General features: G+C 43.0%; 1 protein-coding gene across 2 annotated transcripts in view; it reads right to left on the bottom strand.

Annotated features, from left to right (window-relative positions):
- bach2b (BACH transcriptional regulator 2b) overlaps nucleotides 1–23,428 on the bottom strand; it is a 71,738-nt gene that overhangs the window by 40,422 nt on the left and 7,888 nt on the right. Inside the window, exon 2 of one of the 2 annotated variants that reach the window (XM_028397061.1) lies at nucleotides 17,967–18,109. The exons of the other annotated variant lie outside the window; for it this stretch is intronic. Coding sequence (XP_028252862.1) covers nucleotides 17,967–18,005 — 39 coding nt within the window. The 5' untranslated portion in view covers nucleotides 18,006–18,109. The remainder of the gene's footprint in view (nucleotides 1–17,966; nucleotides 18,110–23,428) is intronic. 2 annotated transcript variants of the gene reach the window in all.

The following is a 23,428-nucleotide window of genomic DNA, read 5'->3' as shown; positions in this document are numbered from 1 at the left end:
TGAAGGAGGAAGCCAGGCATGAGTCAGACGATGTTCCACAAGCTTAATAGTACATCTCAGTCCTGCATGAATGACTTTCAGCGAATGTTTGTCTCTTGACACAACAACAAATTACTGCGGTGACGAGGCTGAACTTGCCGTCTGGTGACATTTCACTGTAATAGGAAACAAACTGTGACCGTACACACAGAGAGAGGAGTGGACTCCGCTTGGTGTGACCACCTCTGATGACAGCGCAGTTCATTTAAAAAACAAAAAACAAAAAAAAACTTCAGATGCAAAGCAGATGCATTGTCTGCTGGTAACGTAATACCATTCTCATGTGAAAAATCTGAATATATATATATATATATATATATATATATATATATACAGCCGTCTGTGCAGCCGCTCTTTGAAATTCTACTCCACGCCGCAAATTAATTGGCTTTGCAGATGAAAGAAACGTGCATTGTTAAGTGCTAAGTGCTGAATTGAGAGGCTTAGTGGAGCGGCGTCACTTCAAAGCTTCATCAATTACGGCGGGCATCCCCGCTCCTTCGAGAGGGCTGAGGCGTATGGTGAGAGGAGGGGAGGTGTGTGTGTGTGTGGAGGGGGGCAGAGCGAAGAGCAGAGGATCATGGGTAGTTATCAATTCAAAGGCTTTGACTCAGACTCTGTCCCAGTGACTCTCCAACTTACAGATGAGGGAAGCCTTTTGTGTGTTTAACACCAACCGCTTTTATGACTCACGTACAGGCTTGCTAATGATTCAGCTGAACAATATTCAGGCTGCTGAGGTTATCCTTTGTCTTCTCTCATCTGTTCTGCCTTATTTCTTGCATCAGATCAGCTTAACCTCTGATTATAAGACATGACATAAGCATAATATGCATTAAAGGTAGGGTAGGAGATTTCATTCTGATGCACTTTTGGTTAAATTAGTGTAACTTCTCTTTACAATCCGATAGCAACCGATTAGTTCGGCAGTTTCACATTAAAACAAAGAATATGAATCATCTGTGGAAGCTATAAAACGCTAAAAACATCAGCCAATCCTCCGGGTGGACCCTGCGCGGAGTATTGGCTGGTTGTCACTCTCTTCCTGCTCTTAAGAGAGGTACGTGCATGATGGCCGAAGTCACAGACCGCAGCTCGTCTTCAGGTGATGAGCGTCCATGTGATTGGGAGGCGTGGCTTCGGGGTGAGCTCCGAGAGAAAGGGGGCGCGCATAAACACAAAGACTATAGAATGTGCTGTACAATCAATCTTTTTGACAAAGATACAAGAAGTCTGATAAAAATCTTAATGGCAGAGTTAACTAAATTACCATGCTTATAATTCTAGCTATAGTCATGCAGCCCTAATTCAAAGTGACAGGTATTTTGTTTGCCGTCAAAACAGTGTCCCATTATCAGATGACACATGATAAATTAGCACATCACAGACATCCTAACAAACAAAAGGAGGTAGCAGATGACAGGATTCCATGTCCTCTAACTCAAAATACTGCAGAAAATTTGCACCATACGTGCAAAAACAAAAAGTTTTTTCATAGACACAGCAGAATCAGCAGATTAAGTATGTTAATTGCAGTGGGGATACTTCACCTGCTGCTTCTCTTCCCCCTGAGGTTTAGCAGTTTTGAAGCAGCACCCACAGGGCAAAGGATGACCAGCAGAAGCCCTCCTGCCTCACTCCATGCTGACAGAACGATGAGGATTCCTATCATTTCTACACAGGGGGAAATATAGCCATTTATCAAACTGCTGGGCAGCCCCACCGTGTGAAGCAGAGCTGACTTGGTCAGACTATTCACCCTTGGAGTAGTGGGCAGCGAAAGCAATTCAAAGCCAGGAGATGTATTTATGGATGTATTATATAGTTTCCAGTTTCAAAAATCTTACACACTTTCCCAGCAGGGAAATGAAAGCTATTGTAAAATCATCAGGTCTCAGTGAAACCTCAACCTTCCACAAGGAAGCCCACTCAATCACCCACATGAATCGTCCTAACAGGACACCACTGATTTATTTCACAATCCAATAAAAACGGCGCCCGTGAGAGTGAGGGGGCTGTCCATCAATGTCACAAACCACAGAGACACCGTAATATTTAACCACCGATCGACCGCGTCTCTCAGTGTTCAGTCGACCTGCAGGTAGGGCTTCTGGGTATCCGAGGCCCAACAATGCACAGAGCCTGAACAGACCCATCAATGAGTTTCTTTCTCCTCTGGGAGCCACTGTTTACTCAGCACAGGGGGGGGGGGGGGGCGGCTGCAGAGCAGCACAATGGGCCTCTGCGCCTAATATTGATGTCATACTACTCATCTCCACATTATCCCTGCTATTGATTAGTCTGATCTCAGCTTGGAGCGTTGGGGAGCAACAACAAACAGAGCTCTCTCCTCTCTCTCTTCACGTCTCATCCCACGGACTCCCACACACTCTGAGAAACAGCCCAATGTGCCATCCGTTCATGATTTATCGATCAGAGGCGCATCAATAATGCTGAGATTCAGAACGGTGCAATCACACAAAATGAGTAAAAGCTTTTCATCCCCCTCATGGTGAAATTGGTTTTGCAGCAAAACGGTCATTAAGAAGACACAGTTTGCTGTTGATAACGTAGCTGCTCTCAACATGCACAGTGACTGCTATACAGAACGCAGTGAATAAACCACTCAGTAAAAATATCGACATGTTGTGAGAAGTAAGTTTATGCAGGAACACTTGGAAGATGCTGTCACATCATGCTAACAGCGTACTCACAGAGAACGCTGAGCTGCCAGGAGATTCACAGTAAGTGGAAAATGTGAATCACCCACTGTGACGCTTCAACCAGCAAAAAAAAAAAAAAAAAAAAAAAATCAGTGGAAATGTAGGCTGTGCTTACTACCCCTCATTGTTTCCACACAGGAAAATGTACAGGGGTTGTAACATATTTATAAAAATCACTGTATCACATCCCTGACTGCAGGATATCTGCCTCTGCTGAGGGGAAGTGGGCAGAATGTTTTCATGTTTTTATCTAAAGCCAGATGACTAACTGTATGGCATTTAGAAAGAAAAAGTGTCTACTAACATTGTGCGATGTCAGTGCTGCACAATGGAAAAAAAAAAAAAAAAATCACCAGATGGTAGTTTATTTTCTACCTTATCGTCTATATCCAGATCATAACAGAAGAAGTCATTTGAGGTTACCTTTCCTATAGAGCTGTGTGCACAGCCGCCAGATGCATGTTTTTTTTTTGTGCATTTTCTAACTTACTCAAAGGTACAAAGGTAAAAGCTTTAAGCCGTTTCACATATGCAGTCACCACTGGGAACAACTTTGGGTTAAGTGTTTTCTCACAAGAACAGATGCAGCCCGAGCCGGGTATCGAACTGCCAACCTCACGCTTAATGGATAGCTGGTCCATCACCACCTCCCTCACAGCTGCTTTATTTTTGAAAATATAAATCATCTGTTATTAGCACCAAACACGTCATGATCCACTTGGATCTGTGGCAGAATAAAACGTGCTATCAATCCCAACATTTCTGGAGAAAGGCACGTCGCAGGATAAAAAGTACGTCATACACTGTAGCAACGGTGGTGCATAAAACAAGCTCTAGTTGCGTCACTATGTAGCCGAGTTAAAGTAGTGAGTGAGAATTAAACAGCACCTGTAAGACAGACTAAACAGACTGTAAGAACGTAAAGCGAAGCTGCTGACAACCACATCTCAGAGCTTTTGGGACTAAAGAGTCCAGGTGGGAGCAGCGGTGTGTGACGTGGGAACACCGTGCCCCGGCTCTTCCTGCGCTCCGCTGGCCCTCCGCCTGGACTCTGTCACTGACTCGTGTTCCCTTTCAGCCTGGCCTCTGACATCAGCACGCTGTCTAACTGTGGCACAGCCTATCTTGGGTTTCACGTGAAGCAAGGTGTAGTAGGAGGATAATTGGACCTCTGATGTCTGGCCGTCACAGTATCTCCTGGGGCTAAAAATACACTCCTCGTGTGTCCGCCTTCATATGTGCACGGAGGGAAGCCCGTGGTGGGTTGGTGGTAGGTTTACGACCGGTTTCTTGATGACGGAAAAACAAATTAGAGCCATCTCTTAAAAGCGCCTGGGGAAACAACAGACCCAAAAGTGGTGTCAGTGTTGGTTGTCACGTTGATGGCTCACTTGCAGAATTCCTCAAACTGTTTTTTTTTTGTATTGTTAAGATTGATTCAAGATGCAGTTTGAGGATTTTGAAGCGTGAAATTGCAGGATTCAACGTCAAGCAGATGTACTCCACACACTCAGTGTTGCCTTGTCTCCTTAAATACACACCTGGTTACTTATTCACAGCCCCGAGGGTCTGCCGTCTAGCAGAGTAGCTGCCTGCGTAAGAACCTGTCTTTCCTGATATTATCTCTGAAGATTTTGTTATTCTGGGCACAGAATCAACAACAGAAGCGTCATCAGTGTTTCTGGTTTCTAGGAAGGGAGGGGAGGGGAGGAAAGGGGTCACAGAGCAGTTAAACCGACAAACCTGGCTGATGGAGCGGATAGGTGAACGAGGCCTTTGCGAGCGCTAGTGTCAAGAGTAAAGGCCGGCCCCGTGAGGGTGGCTGGAAACAGATGTCAAACAGGAACTTGAGTGTTTAACGTCTCTTCTGCAACAAGCTTCCTGGAGACTCGATGGGGGCCGGCCTGCAAACTGCTGCCTCATAGTTTACCTCGCTCAGCCTGTGACCTACTTTCTGCTGGGATGTGGAGAGTCAAAACAAAAAGTACAAAAACCAAAAGGCTGGGAAGAATGTTTTAGGGACAATATCTGTCTTTTCAAGCCGCTAAAAACAGCCCTAAAAGTAGCTAACTGTCAATAGTAAAGAGGAAATACTGAGCAGTCAGATAATAATAAAGATGTAGGAACTGGCTGGCTCCTGCTCACCTGCCCTTTTAGAACTAAAAAAAAAAACGATCTTCAAATGCTTCCACTGAAACCCAGATCTCTGCTCGGTTGGTGCAATCTATCAGAAAATTGGGGCAAAGGTCCATTGGGTAAACTCTGGCAGTATCTGTGTATCTGTACCCTGTGTACCCTCATCTTTCCCATCAGCTGTGCTCTGTCAGCTTGTTCTGACTGATAACCTGCCTCGAGCAAAGGCAAGGTTAGCGGTGTCACAGCTGACCAGGCGTAAAGCCAGTTTTTGTGTTGTGTTAAACATCTGTCCTCAGCCGCCTCAGACACAACACACACACACACACACACAGATACACCTGCCTATGTCACATTATATGTATAGGCATGTATCTAGGCAGACAGATTAATCAAGTGGTCAATCAATAATCAGGACACCTGAGCATATTGAGTGAATTGACATTAATTCAAATGATGCACTATCCTCTTCTTTAACAGTTAGTATTAATGGGGGAGAGAATGAATCTTCACCAGAGCGATTAGCTTTATGTATTTCAATTTGAACAGTGGTGAAACAGACTACAGTGCAAGTGCTTTAAATGCAAAGGAACAGATGCCATGCGACCTTGGCTTTCGCTCCTTTTCAGGCAGAAAATCACATGGTTAAAAAAAAAAAAAGAAAAAAAAAAGATGTGGCTTGTTACCATGGTAACCAAGACCCTAACCATCATCATCATTGTTATGCTTAAATAGAGAGTTCAGGTTGTTTATAACAGCACGTCAAAGCAAATGTACACACTGACCGCAAGAGAGGATAAAAGAAATGAACCATTATGCCTCTTATCTGTGACTGCATAGACAAACTATAGCCGGTGTGCCACAAGCCTTACTAGTAGTAACTGAACTCTGGTGTCATATATGCATGAACGCATCCTAGATGGGTGTGAAAACATCAACACCACTATGGAAAAAGGTTCATCCATATTTATTTGTTTCCATTTAATCATCAACAGGGGAGCTCCGTTTTTCGGATCCTTTCAGGCAGTGGAATGTGTCGCTAACAGACAGACATAAATCTTCTCTGTGGAGGTAGAGTATGCGTGCGCAGAAGTGGCTGCTATAATGCGTCAGCCTGCGACACAGATCAGTCCAACAGCCAGATGAAGGTGATAAAATGAGCAGAAAACGGCGCCCCTGACGAACACCTCCACGCTGCTGCCTGCTGCTGACGTAAGAACAGCTTGTTCTCCCTGCCTGCCTTCATGGCGGCTCATTCAATGTCAGGTGAGCCTCCCCGTGTAGACCACACACACACACAAAGAGGAGCAAGCAGAAACTGTCTTCCATGTGCAGACTAAACAAAATATTGTCTTTTGGTTTCAGACAAGTTATTGCAGCTTTCTCTTTGCTTCCATTTTTTTTTTCCAGGAAGAGCGAGGGCGCCTGCTACGCTGCATTCACATGAGGCCTGCTGACATTTCCCAGCGATAGCAATTGACATGCAGGGAGTATCACTGACAAGACGAGACAAGGCCCTGGAATCCCGCAGAGTCATAGATTATTGTTCTCTCATCAGATCAGCGGTCAGAGAGAGAGACTGAGACAGCCATTAATCATTACACAGCTCCTCTCATGGTGCTGCTCACGGGCTGAAGACTGTCTCAATTTCAGACATGCCGATGACTTTGTCTCTCAATATTAGGGCTGTTGAACATGCTAAACTCATCTAAGCTCTGAAGGCACACCACAGATGTCGTCCTACACTAACATAATGTCCTACAGTCTTTTGATGGTAAGCCCAAGGGTATTGTTGACAGTATGTGCCCAGTCACAGCCCTTTAACTGTAAGGCCAAAGCCAACAATCCACAGGCTCTACTACTGCCTTAAAACAATGACAGTCATGTTACTGGACCTGTTCTAAAGAGCAGCCCCCTTTCAGACTCACAGCCTCATAGAAGGCTGAATGACGTTATGCAGCAGGAAACTGAAATAGTTTCATAGCATGAAATAGGCACCACATGATCAATCTAACCAGTCACTCAATGAAACTGTTTGCAAAGGAATACAGGCAGGTGATTGGATGAACTACCTGTCCATAACTGTCTCTCACAGGTAAACATCAAGCAATAAGAAGAAGAAGAAGAAGAATCTATTGAAGCTAGCAAGTAGCAGTTAGCATGCCAGTATATGATTTGTGCCATCTTTAAAAGGAAACTATGCAGAGGAGTCTTTCACAGGATGCTGACTGGAACCACCAGCACCTGGCCAGACACACAAACCAGTCTCATAACTAAGCACCAAGTCTCAACAGCTGTCGAGCTACAAAAATTTGCAGTTCCTTGAGGGGCCACTAGAGGCTGGCTCCAGAACAGAGGGAATCCCCATAGACCTCCATGTTAAAATGCACCACAGCAGGTTTACAGCCTGGTAAACAGGGTGCTGTCCCAGATTGTGAGTTTCCGCCCCACTAGACCAAGACAAGCAGGGTCTTACAGTACTTTGCATGAAATCCAGTCCCACCCTTGTTTACAATAGTATCAGTAGGGGTCAGGTCAGAATAACCCCACAAACATACTAAGCATTTATCAAAGAGACCGTGTGTGTGTGTGGTACTTCCTGTACCCGGGTTGTACTCCACATGCTGCAGTTTGACTGACATTCCCAGTGACATTTGTTTTATTACTCATCATGAGCTTGACGCTTGCAGCTTGAGAGAGCGAGCAACAGGGTGACAGGGGTCAGGTGGGGGTTGGATTAAGTCGCTTGGGGCACCGGCAAAGATGACGGCCAATGAAGATCCAAAACAGCCGAGTGTCGGTCAATAAGGAGGCGGGAGGGGAGGGGGCGAGCAAATGAGGAGCATTAGGGAAGGCTGAAGAACAAAACAGAGGGGAAAGTGGGAGGGAGAGGTGGGACAGACTGGCCAGGGTGGAAGTGGCTGACTCAGGCAGGGTTCACCGAGTTCAGCTAGTAAATAAGTGACTGACTCCTCCGAGTGCATTCCAAGGCTCCACCTCACCCTCCAGCCCAGCGTCTCTTCTCGGGGGGATTCCTGGGGTTTCTGGGGCTGCTCTCCGCTCTGTGTGTGTGTGTGTGTCAACATTTCCAGACCCGGCTGCCAGCGGCTGCAGCGTGGCTCATTCAACTTCGCTGCAGATGAAGAGAGGAAGGCCCTTACACAAAAACATCCTGAGGGTCCTCCCCATTGAAACGAGCCCCCCACATGGCACTGCCGCAACTGGATTTCACACTCAAAAAAAAATGTTTCACACAAGTAAACATGGCTGTCAGTTGTATATGCAGATTAATAGAGCCCCTGAAGCAATGCAGAATCTGGCCATGGCACCATCTGCCTCAGCTTTTGCTAATCACCTCAACCAGATGGGTTAGCAGATCTTTAGGAAGCCTGTTTTCCTGCATAACAAAAATGTGGCTGTAAGACGGAAAAGGCTTCTTTTTTTTATCCAAGAAGAAATCAGTATTATAGTCAATGCCTTTGAGCGATCCCAGATGACAGAATGCAAGATTGCTGAGCGTTTCAGGTTCGAGAGCCTCTACATTTTCCAGCAAAATACTACAGGGAAATGTGTGTGAAGGGCAATATCGCTGTTTGACAATTCAATGGGCATTCTGAATGAGCAGCACTTTCTCAGGGAAATTTGAGTCTCAGCACATCTGCTCCATATGAAGTCTTCATCTTATTTGGGTTTTTGCCACATCAGGAAAAACACAGCACATGGTTATTTAAACTCTGCAAGTGCGAATCATTTCATTTCTCTGATTAAAGTGGAAATTTAGAAGGCAAGCAATAAAATGAAATCAATCTTTCAAATGAATACATAAAAAAAATAGCGTCTTCATTCAACATTGGCAGAGACTTCAAACCTCTGCCGGCAAAAAGCCACGAGTTGTTTTTAAACATCCCAGGCTATAGGTCAAGCATTCCAGAGCCGAGACCAAAAAAAAAAAAATAAAAATCCTGAGAACAGCGCCTGAAGTAAACCAGCTCGGGAGACAATGGCGAAAGGTTGAAGGTTGAAGGAGAGAGGGGCCTTTGCAGCTACCGATATATTCTAAGGAGATTTTTCTAAAGTGCTCCGCTGCCAATTGCCCCACATAATGGTTTCCATGGTGACCAGTCCTTAGAGCCATGGGCTGCGGTACAAAAAAAAAAAAATGAACCAGCGGAACAATGACCCCAACTTCCACCAACGTTACGGAACATTTTTCAGCGGGCTTCCCTTTTTTCCCCCGCCGTTGTGTGTCAGAAGGTAAGTAAACTTCAATTTACACCAAAGAAAATCCGTTTTTGTCCCGTGTTCCATTTCCATTTCTGCCGTTCCCATTATTCCTATATGGATAAAGGCCAAAACTTCCTAAAGCTTTTCTTTTCTTTTTTTTTTGTTCTTCCACAGGCATCCTTTCAGCCTATGGTCCTGACAACACAGTTGGAATTTACATGCATCAATAGTTTAGAAGACAAAAAAAAAAAACATCCTTAAAAGGTTCGGAGACACACATCCCTTCAGATGAGGAGTAATTTCACATTGTAGCGCTACTCGTGTGGGCTATTTTTGAACGCTCTTCATTAATTATCCTTACATTTTCAGTTATTTAACATTAAGCAATGATCCTATGTAGTTTAACAGAGCACAGGAAACACACCGTCTCTTTTGAGAAATAGCTGGAGGCCGCTGAGGCTGAGCAGCAAGGATTACGCTCTGAGCGCCATACTGGTCACAAACATAGCTTTGGCAACCCACGCCACCCATCATGCCTTCTTTGGATGAAGGCCCCCGTGAACAGTGCTGACAGCTGGGGGTGACATCCCACTCGCAGAACCCCAGTCACAGGATACAAAGGCTTCAAATACTCTGAGAGCTCCGTTTACTTGTCATGGTTCATACAGCTCATCTTTGTGGAGAATAACCCAACTCTTATGATGTAACAATGTTTTCAGGATTATCTCAGCCTGTGTGAGCCTTCACATTCAGAACAGAACGCCCTCAGAGACTGTGTTGTCATCGTACTGAGCAGGGTGGTCAGCTCATTTTGTTTTTAAATCATATATGCGTCACTCGAGGAGACACGCCTTGGACTGAAAAGCTGACAGCAAGCCAGGAGTTGTCAGACTGAATACAGCGAAAGGAAATGGTGGCTGCTATGCTATGCTATGTTGTTGTGTTTGTTGTATGTGATGACACAGTATGATGAATCACGCCCTGCAACCTCATAACCGTGCCAGCACACTGAATGTCAGTTAACCATTTTAAATTCCATGTTTAATGCTGGTTTAGCTTTAATGAAAGACTCTATGGAAAGTGTCGAATCTGTAGCTACAGCTACATTCTGGGCGTTTCTTCTTCACTTCTGTTGTTTTTCTTTTGTGCAGCATTACACAGTTATTAAAACATAAATCACTAAAAATGATCAAAACAAACATTAGATTACTTACAAGTACTGATGAATAGTTTTGCTTAATAGTATGCACAGTGGTCCCCTCACCTTTCGCAGCCACGATGTTTCGCAGATTTGTTTTTTTTGCGTGCAATTTTGCATGCTTTTTTTAACAGCGCATTGTGTTCTATGTCCTGATTGATTGATTGATTGACAGTGGTCTACAGCCAATCTCCTCTGTGCCGTGTCTCCTGTACAGTACAGGATGCGTACTGAAAACAGGTTTTGATCTTTGGTTTCATGCTATAATACTGGACATTTTTCTACGAAGGTTTGAACTTTGAGAGCGTTTAAACAACAGAGAAAAGTGTGAACATGTTAATGTTTTATTTTTTTAAAGCCTGTATTTGAGGTTAACCACCATAACCTGAATTTGCCTGTGCAGTTTATTAGTATTTATTCACTATTTATTATTATTATGCAAAAATGTTCTGATTCAATTAGGCCTGTCGCGATAAACAATAAATCAATTAATTGCACGATAAATTAAATGGGCTCGATACGTATTTCAGCCGCGATAAATTACATTTGCACGCTCGTTTGTTTTCCTCTCTCTCTCTCTCTCTCCCTCTCGCTGCCAAAGAGGCTGGATGACAAAAGGCGTCACTCAGGTGTGTCCTCTTGTCCCATCTCTGCTATCACTTTATTTTATGTGTTTCTGTCTACATGGTGGCGTTTTTAAAATTCACGGCCTGATGCGTGCGCACACAAACACATGTGCGTACAGGTGTTCCCACTCCCAGCAGGTGGAGTGCGTGTTGTTGTTTAGCTCTCTGTTGCTCATGACGTGCTGGTTGGTTTGATTTAACTCCATTGACTATGCTTAGATAAGCCATGGTAATAGGCCTACCACTGCTCATAATAATAACATCAACATTAATATTAATATCATTAATAATAACAATAATAATAATAATGTTGATCATTGGGGCCTTTCCAGTGTTAAATGTTCTTTAGAAATTAAAGTTTATTGATCTTTAGAAAGGGTGCACTTGCATTATATGTCGTTATTATTATATTAGTTGAACATGGTCTCAAAACGACAATGTTATCGCTTATCGCAATAATTTCTCTTGGCAAATAATCGCCCAGCAAAATCTGCTATCGTGACAGGCCTAGATTCAATCCTAAAAATTGTGACACGAAGCCTTCCACGTCACATCGTTGACTCATTGTTGGCATGAAAGAATGTAACTACTGCCTGACTGAAGCTGGTTATGAGCAATATGCATCTTTCACTGGGTAACTCAGCTATACAATGATTGTTAGAGTAAACCCTGAAGCTTCACCACACATAGTGACACATGTAAACATATATAATAAATCTTTATCTGGAGCATCTTCTATCATCTTCTAATAAATTCCATGAAGCTCACAGATACAGTCACACACGCGAAGTCACACGAGCACAGACGGAGCATATAGCGTCTCCTGACAGCTCCAACAGGAGTGAGAGGACATTCTATAATGGAATCTAAATAACACTTGTGCAGGGTTCATTAAAGTTGCCCTGTGTTCCTGGTCATTAACTCTCCTCTTGTGTGACCTTCATCACTCAAGGTGGGCTGCCGTGTGCAGCCTTGTTTCCAGCAGGCTGCAGAGAACAACCCCACACAGACAGACTGCGCTGATTTATGTCCTGTGAGAGCATTGCAGCTTTTTATATAGGCTATAAAACAATTATTAACCCACAGAATGTCCTCTAAAAACAGTCTAATTCTACAACAGAACATATATCGGAGCCAGTGCACGCTTCTGTAACGCTAGCTTGCTTGTCTTTGGATTTACTTTCCACAACCAACCTGCGGGAGCTGGACATCACTGCCACTGCCATTAAGTCAACACTGAACCTGATAGTAGCAGCCCATGCCGAGCCAAGTCCAAAATTAGCTAAGACTCAATTATTAAAGGCACATAGGCATGCTTTCCCTCTCTGTCTTCAGTTGCACAACATGACAGTAGCACCTCTGTAAGCTCAAATAAAGCACAAATAAACAGTCATTTCTGCTTTAAATTTGCATATGCATAGACATTTTTAGAATTTTATCCTGTGTTTGTGAAGTTGTTAAAGAAATAAAAATGACATGTCAACTGTCTAACAAGCATTTGGTCACAAAAAACACTTAAGCCCTGTAGACAAGACCAAAAAAAACCCCATTATTGTAACAAATAAATGCATTATTTTGGGGTCTTTTATACATCAAAAATTAAATAAATTATTTCACTGAACCTGATAACCTAATAAAGCTCAAAACCTCTGAATCAGGTATGAAGGCACAGCAGACCTGCACCTCCGTGCTGCATGACTACAGCTCATACTGCATCTCTGCAATGCTAAATACCAGACTGACATGCCAAATCCAGACTTCCCTGCAGGGCAGTGAACTCAAAACATGCATCTGTCAGAGGAGCTGGTCCGGCCGTACGAAAACAGCCGGAGGAGATCCGAGCGCACACAGCATTCAGGGGATAGAAAAACAATCCTGTGTGATCATGCAGATTAAAAGGTCAAACAAACCGTGACTGAAACTTGCCTCTTTTCAGTGTTTTTTTTTTTTTTTTTTAAATTCGCCTGTGGTGGGTTTGTCTACTAAAAAGTCCCGTCTTGTCTCTGAAGTGTGACAGTGTTCCTGGGATCCTCCTCCCCAACCCCACTGGCAAGGCCGGCCATGTATTAAAATAAATCTGTGCACACGTCCCACCCCAACATGCTCGCTAGACATTACCTTATACAAGGCTAGCAGCAGCATGTTCTGCTGTCTGTTGGCCTCTGAGCAGATTTTAGCTCCCCTGTTGCCCCTGGTCTCAACTCCTCCCGCCTCATTTACCCCTGCAGCCCATTCCATCTTCAGCCCCCCACCCTCTCCTCTGTTTCTGTGTACATGATCTCACATGACTCAACAAAACCCCGAAGCCTGAAGCAGGGCTGTCCGGAGCTCTTTTTTGTTTTGTTTTTTCACCCTCAAGAGGGGAGGAGAAGATTGACTTTGTGGAAGGGACCTGGAGCGCTGCCCTCAACTTGTCAGGCCTGATGGATTTTGGCTAAAAATAAAAGCAAAAAGGGGCCCTTGAGAGGTGGATGAATGAACTCAGCGGTGCCTCCTCCCCGCTAACTGAGCAGCCACATCGTGGCTGTGTCTCCGGGTCCCCAATGGTTGGAGAAAAAAAAAAAAAAAAAAAAAAAAAAGAGGGCCCACAGAGAGCGTTGTGCGTTTCACAAACAAAACATCCCCTTTTCCATGTGTGGCGGGGGGAGAGCTGGTGAAGCAGTACAGCAAATGCAAGATGAGCCAAGTGAGTGGGAATTCCTGCGCCGCTCCCTCCCCTTTCCCACTCTGTTACCCCGCCCCATTGCACATTCCCCCCGCCACATTCATAGCTGTGCAAAATCGGAGCAAAACAGAGCAGCAGACGAGGAGAGGATCATAACCCAACCCAAACAAATACAGCAGCAGCAGACGAGTCTGTGCGCTCTTCCCTCAGGAAGATTTAGCCCTGATCACTCACTACATCCATACTTTTCTGTCTGCACTATTTACAGAACAGATTCCATTCTCATTAATACCTCAGTAGGCATATTAAATGTCTGAAACTGTTCTTTCTGCCAAGCCAGAATGTCCCGAGTCACCGTCATTAGTACCGTCAATCTGCACCATGGAACACTGTTCCAGGCCGCTGTGTAAAAATCACTCTAAGCAAAAGCTCTCCATCGTAAGTGGATTAAATGAACTGATGACACCACGAATACGTGCACAATCACTTGTTTACAGTGTGACCCTGCTGCACGGCTCCTTTAAATATCCCTTCACTGGTAGCCATATGTGAATCTCGTACGAGGACCGCACGGGTGTTCCAGACTGAGCCATCTGGATCCTATCAGAGACCACAAATACAGACACACACTGAACGCGCTTGGTAGCAGCGTGGGCTAATGAATGGGGAAGAGCACTTTTTTTTTTTTCAAGCAACAGGTCAGCAGCAGGCATCGTGGGCTTTGCCTCACCTCACACACACACACACACACTCATAAAGAGGAGAGTAAGAGGAAGGTGAGGTGGGTCCGCCTCACCTCGCCTTCCACCCTATCTGAGACTGTCCCGAAATATCCCTCCCCACTGAACAAAAGAACAAAATGGCAAGAGGTGATACGTGATACAGCAGGGTTAAAAATAGACTCGCCGCTGATGGATAGGGCAGTGTTTCATGACCTCTGCGTGCCACTCAGGGTTTACACCCTGAGTGGCTGTGGCAGAGACTTCTACGACTCAACGACTTTTTTTTGTGTTTTTGCAGCACTTATAGCTGCAGAGATAGGAACAGTACTCCACACTTCCATAAGGACTTCATGTGGCCTGGAACTTGAGAACAGGGAGAATCAAACGTTCTCACGCATGTCAAAGCACCGAGCGTCCTGTTTTGGGGATTCAGAGGGTCTCATGGTACGTGAAGCATAAATGATCTGCCTGAGAAGACAGAAAAGTCCACCTTTTCAAGGGGAGGATATTTCTTTTGTTTTGAGTGTCACAGCACACGGCGTAATACATTCAGGATCATCAAAACATTACATCATGCCGGAAAAATCCATGAGAGAAGCTGTGAGCTTTTCCAACTGTGGTTTGCTGCACATCAATCAAAGCTTGGCGAGAAAAAAAAGAAGGGGAGGGGGGGATGAAGGGGAGAGAAGTCCTGAAAGCCACTTGTTTTCTTGCAAAGTGTTAACAGGCTGCTTGATTCAGAGGATCAGACATGTGAATCGGGCTCTGGAGGAGGTCTTTGCTCCAGGTCAAGCTAAAAAAAATGAAAAATGCCTCAATGAGGAGGAAGAATTAGCATAAAACAAGGTGTCGCTTTTGATTTAAAACATGCAAATATGTCTCAGTGTGAAATACTTCCTCCTCGTTTCTTTAATGTAAACAAGCACCGCTGTAACTTTATAAATCAAACTCTGCAAGGGAGCAGCACTTATTTATACTAAACTGATTGATCCAAAGACATTCCAGGGTATAATGGGAATAATTTCTCCCACTCTGTGTCATAAGTGCAAGCAACATGCCTCAGAGTGACAGGAACAATGGCCTCTTTCACTGCCTGTGCTAGGGCTGGAGATGGGGAGGTGCATCATGGGAAGCACACAGACCAGTACAGTGGAGCATGGATACTTCAGAGAGGCCTCGTTCAAACCCAGGCAACAAGCACTTAAACTCCCAGACAGGGTCCATGTGTGAATTATGTGCTTGGATTATGTTTGCTTTGTAAAACACACACACACACACACACACACACACACACACACACACTGGATTACAGGGCAGACAGTTCACCTCATACCTCTCCTAATTTATGACGAAAAAATATTTTGTCTTGTGTTTTCTTTGAACATTCCATTATTTACGAGGTCATTGCTGAAATAAATACACCGAAATTAAGCAGGATTTTGTTATTTACTGTTACAGGAATCCCCTGCCTGCCCCTGTCTAGTTTTAGATTTAGCATCCTGCACAGATTATCGTATGCAAGACAACAAATAACATTTTTAAGCAACTTTGCAAGCTGTGATGCTGAAACTGTTTTAAACACATGTTTACAACAAAAATTTCCTGCTGCCAGTAGGTGGCGCTGTGACGGTATCATCCTATTAGCATATATATATCTGTTCAGACTCAGGTCCATAGCAGTACTGTAAGATTTTGTCCACATTGCATGAAGTATGTTGGTGGTACTGCAGAAAATACAGTGTTCCTTTGTAATGGCGAATGGTCAACTTTGAGGCCACGCCCCCAACACACCGTAACACTTTTGAAAGAGTTTTGGAATGCGTTTTTTTTTGTCTTGTCTCATTTGATGACATCAGTGGACTGTTGACATGGCAACGTACCAAGATAAATCAAAGGGGCTACATGTTAGGGGGGGGCGCTATAGAGCCTATTTTTCCATGTGCACTTCAAAAGCAGCAAATTACCAAATTTTTCGGGGGAATGAATTTTTCCACAAAGTTTGGTGAGTTTTGGGGCATGTTAAGGCCCCCAAAAAGGCGATCTTGTCGCACATTTCGTGCTCGGGCCCTAATAAATTTTTTTTGTTTCTTCACTTGTTTTAGTTCATCTGGATTTATGCATCCATCATGAATTTGCACCCTAATTACGACCAAAAAAAAATGAAGAAAATAAATACTTAACTATAAAAGAACACATCCACAGCTATCATCAGTCAATGATTTTCAATATTAAACATGTTAACGTGTAAAAATAGCACCAGAACCCCATTATTACACAGATTGTTTTTCATTTTCCAGCATATTTAATCACATTTTTAAGGAAAAAAAAAAGAGGACCGCCGGTCACATGGCCTGTCTTTACACTTAGTTGCTGTTTGAGTGAGTGGACTCGCCAGCTTTAGCTTTCTAATGTTAAAGGATCTAGATGTAGCTTTGCAGCGTGTGGTTTAGAGTCAGGTCTTATCGCAGCCTAAAGAAGTCAAGTGCAGAGATTTTATCCAGTGTTGCCACTTGTGTGCCACACATGCTCACACACTGACCAACATTTTTGGTGTTTACGGTGTCAAACCAAAACAAAGACCAAAGACATACACAGTTAAGTATTTCATTAACCTGCTTTAGACACACACACAGGGCCTGAGCGGCATGCCACAGCCGCCAAAAGTAAAAGTATCCACGCTGAGCCCGTCTCAGGGCGTGACGCGCAGATGCCAGCACTCCACGTGGTCTGGTTTTAAGCACTCTGACAAGTTGTAACTCCTACTACATCAGCTTTAACTCCACTGCTTACACTAAGCCACAAACCCTGTCTATGACACCAACTGCTCCAAGAAAAAAGAACGCCTTTGTGTTTGCTTGAAGCCTATTCAGAAAAGCTGGGATTAGGGTTTTTTTTTTTAACGTACATACGCAAAGCACGTGCCATGGACAGACGTGCGAGGAACTTATCACTTTTATATAACTTTCCTCCCAACAAGCAGGTATTCAGTGGGATATGTGGCCTTCCTGTCTGTTTGTAGACAGGAAGGGTTAAACTGTAAGGTCTATTCTGCGAGGTGAGTCACACGAGTTGTTAATAATTATGAGTCTGACACTAACTCAGGAGAGAAAGTTGGATTAATTACCACTGAATAATAGGTCTACTACAGCCGCTACTCTAGCACCTGCAAAGGAAGTCAGAGAAGGAAGTTTTGTTTCCTTTGCAAAAGTTAGTTATAAATGGAAATGCGAACATTGTCAAGAATTTATTAGTTTCAAATAGTGCGGTTTGTCTCTTGCACTTGAACGTGCAGACGAGATCGTCCCTCTGAGGTGTCGCATGATTTTAAGATCCAACAAAAAACAAACAAAACAAACAAAAACAAAGAAATCCCAAGAGAGGAGAAATTATGTCTGGATTCTAAAAAAAAATCTGCTAAAATATAAATCTAATACAGATGTAAACAATCAGACAAAAGCACCGCCTAATTTTTGTTTGTGTGTGTGTACACTGTGACAAATGTTTGCCTCGGCTTCACACAGCCAAACCACAACAGGAAAAAACAGCCTTCCTGCCAACAGAAAATAATGTTTTGACACATTTAAAAAAAAGAAAAACAAAATGGTGGAGCGTGTAACCGTGTTAAGATCTACTTACAGATTTGTCCTTCATCTTCTGGGGGTGATTAGTGATCATTTATCCACGAAGCAGCGAGCGGACACATCTACATCACTACCAGTCAGAAAGATGCGGGGCCAGACAGATGATTGGCAGGTCGGCGGAGCGTGGGGAGGGCGTCCCTGCAGCGTGAAGACAGACCCTCCTATCATCCACAATTACTCATCTTATCTAACAGGAAAGCTATGCTAACACGTGCACAAGCATCAGTTCAGACATCATTCAAGACTTTTGCTGTATAATCTGACTTTTACTGCTTTCACTTACTTATTTAGAAACCTACAAAAAGGTGAGAAAAATACGTTTGTTAATAATAATAAGTCCAGTTGTCATCTTTTCTCTCTCTCCCTTTTTCCACTCAATACCTAGCCAGTATTTTTTTTTTTTTTGAAAACCTACTAATTAATAAATTTTGTAAGAATTAACCTTTAAAGGTGTATCAACTGTTCCCTGACTGCACCCGAGCTGGACTAATAAGAAGTGCAAATCAGCATTAACTGAACATTGGCTGACATTTTATAAGCAAAACATTTCATTCTCAGTCATTTTTTTTTAATTAAGACGTCATTAGAATAGAATAGAATCAAGTATTTGTCTTTAAACTTGTTCTCCTCTTATTTTGAAAGGTGATTATCTTTGAATAAATCCTTGTAAGGCTGTGCACTTTACATCATGTGCTTTGACTGAGGCAGTAAAATCAGAAATAGCAAGAATATCATATCCATACTCAAAAGTATTTATTCTTTGTCTATGACGCTACATCCACACTCATTTTTGATTCTTCTTAGAAAAAGGTTTCAGCCTCTTTTCTGAAATATTTCCTCAAATGGATGTTTAGCACACTAAGGCGTTAAGGTCTTGAGAGAAATCTTTCACTTTCACATTTAAACCTGCTCTGAAAATCTGTTTTTTGTGTGTGGAGTAACAAGACAGCAGCTCAGGCTAATGATCTCTACAGCAGCTGGACTGGAAAAGGGTGATGATCCATCACAATCTCAGCACAGAATATTCAAAAAATACAACCTTTAACCAGAAAATACTGGCAACGGTGCACATACAAAAACCCCGCTGATATCCAAGTATTTGGGAGCACAGGAGCAAACATCTGACTTCTTTTTACATCCTAACAACAACCCGACTAATACTCCAGTCAGTATGTGTTACTCAGGAAATGCTGCGTTTAAAAATGTTTTTAAATATGCTGTGTGTGCCTGTGAAGACGCTGACTACAAACACATCACGGCGTTCAAACTGGCGCAGCCATCAGAATCAGACAGAGCAGCACTTGCTAAGCATGATGGGAACCAATTTACTTCCTTCGCCTTCAGACACAATCCATGAGTGACATGAAAGGCTCTGGGCTCTGCTACTGTAATCTATCTAAATTGCTGGCTGCTCTTCAGCCTTCCACGCAGCCACCACCACCACTGATCTCTCCGCTCTCACAAACTCGGCCGCTCTCCTCGCTGTTTTCACAACCTTTTTTTTTTGTTTTTTTTTATTTAACTGGACTTTACACATGTGCAACATGTTCTCCCAGGACGGTCCTCTTTGTTCTTTAGTAGTAATCAATAAAGGGTGTAATCTGACGCTATGAGAGGAAGGAATGATGATGTGAGGCGGGTCAGGTCAGGGTATCAGGAGGTCAAAGCAAGCAGCTCGCAGCTTTTCTCAGTAGTTAATATGTCCAGCAATTATTTCCTTCATCCATCTCAAGTATCAGAATATGGTGAAGAACGAACATTTATCAATACTTCCTATTACCTGAATGATACTCGGATAGGTGTGTTTTAACAAAAAGGAAGTTAGAATATGTGATGTTATATAGTCTAATAAATACATTAACATGTAATTTAGCTTGTAACGATGTATCTTAAATAACAAAAAAAACTTTAATTAATGCAATTATGATGAAGATAAATCTGACAAATTATAATCTTAATTTGAGCAAGTGCCAGTTTACAGGAAAATATTCTCTGATCTGGACCCTGATTGGCTGAAAATCAGCCTGCTCTTCTGATTAATAATTAAAAAAATAAAGGATTAACATGTGCCAAATTTACAAAACAGAAATAAGATGTGGAGCTTGAAAAGAAAAGCTCAAAACGAGTTTTACACTGTGTAATTAAACAGTGTGGTGTTAAAGTCCGAGGCCGGGCGCCCACAGTGCTGTTTTGACATGCTTGGCTGACGCAGATCTTGTGACTCAGTATCAACAGTGGACCGTCCACAGCTCTGCCTGGTTGACCTTTCACCATCTGTCTTTAATGGCACAGCCTGGCCCGGGAACATGTGACCACTACAGGTACACAACAAGAGAGAGGAGTGCTTACTCACTGCAGCACAGGACATGACGCCCGCCGAACGGACTGTCAACACAACCAGGACATGATGCCCGTCAAACAACGGACTGTCAACACAACCAGGACATGATGCCCGCCGAACGGACTGTCAACACAACCAGGACATGATGCCCGCCGAACAACGGACTGTCAACACAACCAGGACATGACGCCCGCCGAACGGACTGTCAACACAACCAGGACATGATGCCCGCCGAACAACGGACTGTCAACACAACCAGGACATGATGCCCGCCGAACAACGGACTGTCAACACAGAGCTACCACTGACATGTCCTCTGCTGTTCCACACTCCACTGAAGAGTTTTACTTTACAACAGTGTGTCTGCAAACTCAGCCGGGCTCAGACTGAGGTGTTCTCTCATCATTTATCCTCTCTGGATGTAACACTGCTTAAAAAAAACAGGGTTTTACACAAATGAGGAACTGCTGACGATAACATGTCAACATCCGTCTTCTTCTACACTCCTAAAGCTTGTGCTGTGAGGTCATTTCCTCCCATCACGCTGCACTGCCTTCTCTCTACTATTCAGACACAAAATGATGGGATTACACCAAACGTTCCATACATGTAAAAAAACTGATTTGAGAACAACAACAAAACAAGCTGAGAGTAAAGAGAAGAAAGAAACCGAAACTCCCGTCCTGTAAAATACACATTTTTAATCCAAACATCTTTATTTCTAATCTTTTGGGCAGTTTTTCACTCTCAGACCTCTCAGCAGAACCTTGCTGCTTTCCAAGTTGACAATACAACAATGTAAAAAAAAAAGAATCGCAGTAGTTTAGCTCCAGGCTACACCACCTTGCAGGATGCACCCCCGAATTAATTTATGCCCACATTTTGTTGTTCACTTTACAAATGACCTCACAGAAGAGTTTAGGATCAACCAGGAGTCATCACTGACTGCTCAAAACAAAATAGTATAATACAAATGTTCGAAAAGCTCTACTTATGAAAATGAAACGAATATTGTAGTTATGTAGATCATAGCACATATTTTGTATGTAAAAATACATTAAAGGCACATATAAAGTCAACCTTGTAGCTTTTAAGCATATGAGCTACACAAAAACTGTATTTTACATTAAAACACATTTTCCACATTATTTATGTGCTGTAGTTAAATATTTATATCGAATAATTCATTTTTTCCCCATATTTATTTGATTTAAACATTATTATTGTTATTATATTAATATAAAAATTTTGGTTAGTCATCAAATGGTTTATGAATGTATGAAAGTGTATAGTATTATTATTATTATTATTTTACAACACAAAACACAGTAGTCTGTTTTTTTCTTTTCTTTCTTTGCTAACAAGTGGCTACAAGAACCTACAGAAGGTGAAGGGGTTAAAGTCATGTGACCACAGTCAGTTAATACCATGACATTAGCCCCAGAAAATAACTAAATCTCTCATAAACCTGTGGTTTTGTCATGGAGCTTATTTTGAACAATATTTGTAAAATTCCCACTGTGAGATGCTAATTTCTGGGTTAGCCTTTAAAAATACATCCTCTTTGCACCATGGGAAATTCTTTCAGAGCTTGCAGCTAATTGTTTGCAAGAAGATTAATCAAGTTTACAGACATTGATAAAGAGTAAAATAAGTTTCATATATATCTGTACATCAACATCAAGTGCTGTAATGACACTAACTACATGAACATGCCCTGTGAGGAGGTTTTTATTGGCTCATTCACTTGAAGTTACTTGATGAACTCAGCAGAAACCTGGCTGACATGTATCCATGTAAAAACCACTCCCCCCCCGACAGGAAGGGCTGATTTGTGGATTTAGCCCAAAACTTTCATGTTTTCCATTCGACATCTGTAGGCAACAAATGGAAAACCCATCGGGGACAAACGTCATATGCTCACACTTTTATGCTTTCAATTCACAACTTGGCCGCTGCTGAAGAATTCATTTTGCTCCTTTGTGTGTGTGTGTGTGTGTGTGTGCGTGTGTCGTGGCAACAAATTAAAAGCCACCATAAGGAAGTACGAGGCGCAGTGGGCCAGTAGAGTGCACAGACAGGATCTCCACCTATGGCTGCCTGCTGTGAAATGGCAAAAAGCCACCGTCGACAAATCCTGCTGATCTCGTTGTAAGCTTATGGGTTTACAGTACTGCACGGGGGCTCGGTGCAAGGAAGTGGGCACGTTACTGCACCTCAACGCCTACAACAACCTCTTCATTCCCTCCCACCGCTACACCCACCGGCTCCAAACCACCTGTGCTGGTCTCACAGGATGCCTCCCCACCCCCGCCCCCCTTCATAAGCCGTCGTCTCCTCCCATGCTGAAACCTCCTTTTACAGCTGCACTTCTTCACCAAACCGCACACTGAATGCACTTTGTTATTTTACACTTCAGTGCCTTAACAACGTCAATGAAAATGTGAAGATTTGGTTTACTGTAAAATGCTCCCAAATGCATGCAGACGTTAAAGGGCTGGTCCACACCATCCCCGCACAGAAGATTGATGAGGAGATTGGATCCTAGCAGACAGTACAGGATTGTTCATAACAACTCTTACATTCATATTTTGGGTAAAAAAAAAATGATTTGTAGGCGTTTCATAAAATGTAAATATAAACGTAAATGGGTCATTAATTTAGCTGCACATGACTCCATAGCAACATGCTAAGCTAATGCTCAACAGCAAGCAGAATTCAGCTGAGTTCACATGCATTAAAGCTTTTATAGTTGTATTTCTTCACAACAGCTAATGTCTGCATATGGTAATATAAACAAATTATAATGACAGCTTCAGCTAACATCAAGCTAACCACTATACAGCCAAATGCATTGTATCGTATTTTATTTATGGTTTGCAATTTGCACAAATAGGAACTGCAGTCTTGTGTTTTTATATGTGAGTTTTTTTTTCCTCATAGGGATGTTTGGTCTCACTGACTTTCACTTTGGTAGGGTTTAGGTGCTAAAAATAATATATGGTTAAAATTAGGGATGTCCCGATCCGATCACGTGATCGGAAATCGGGCCTGATTACGTGATTTCAGACTTGATCGGAATCGGACATTACCTCCGGATCAGGACTTGGATATAT

The sequence above is a fragment of the Parambassis ranga genome, chromosome 24, assembly GCF_900634625.1.
Source record: "Parambassis ranga chromosome 24, fParRan2.1, whole genome shotgun sequence".
In the NCBI taxonomy this organism is placed as follows: Eukaryota; Metazoa; Chordata; class Actinopteri; family Ambassidae; genus Parambassis; species Parambassis ranga.
Note: the sequence above shows the minus strand (reverse complement) of the source record. Positions and strands in the feature narration are given on the sequence as shown.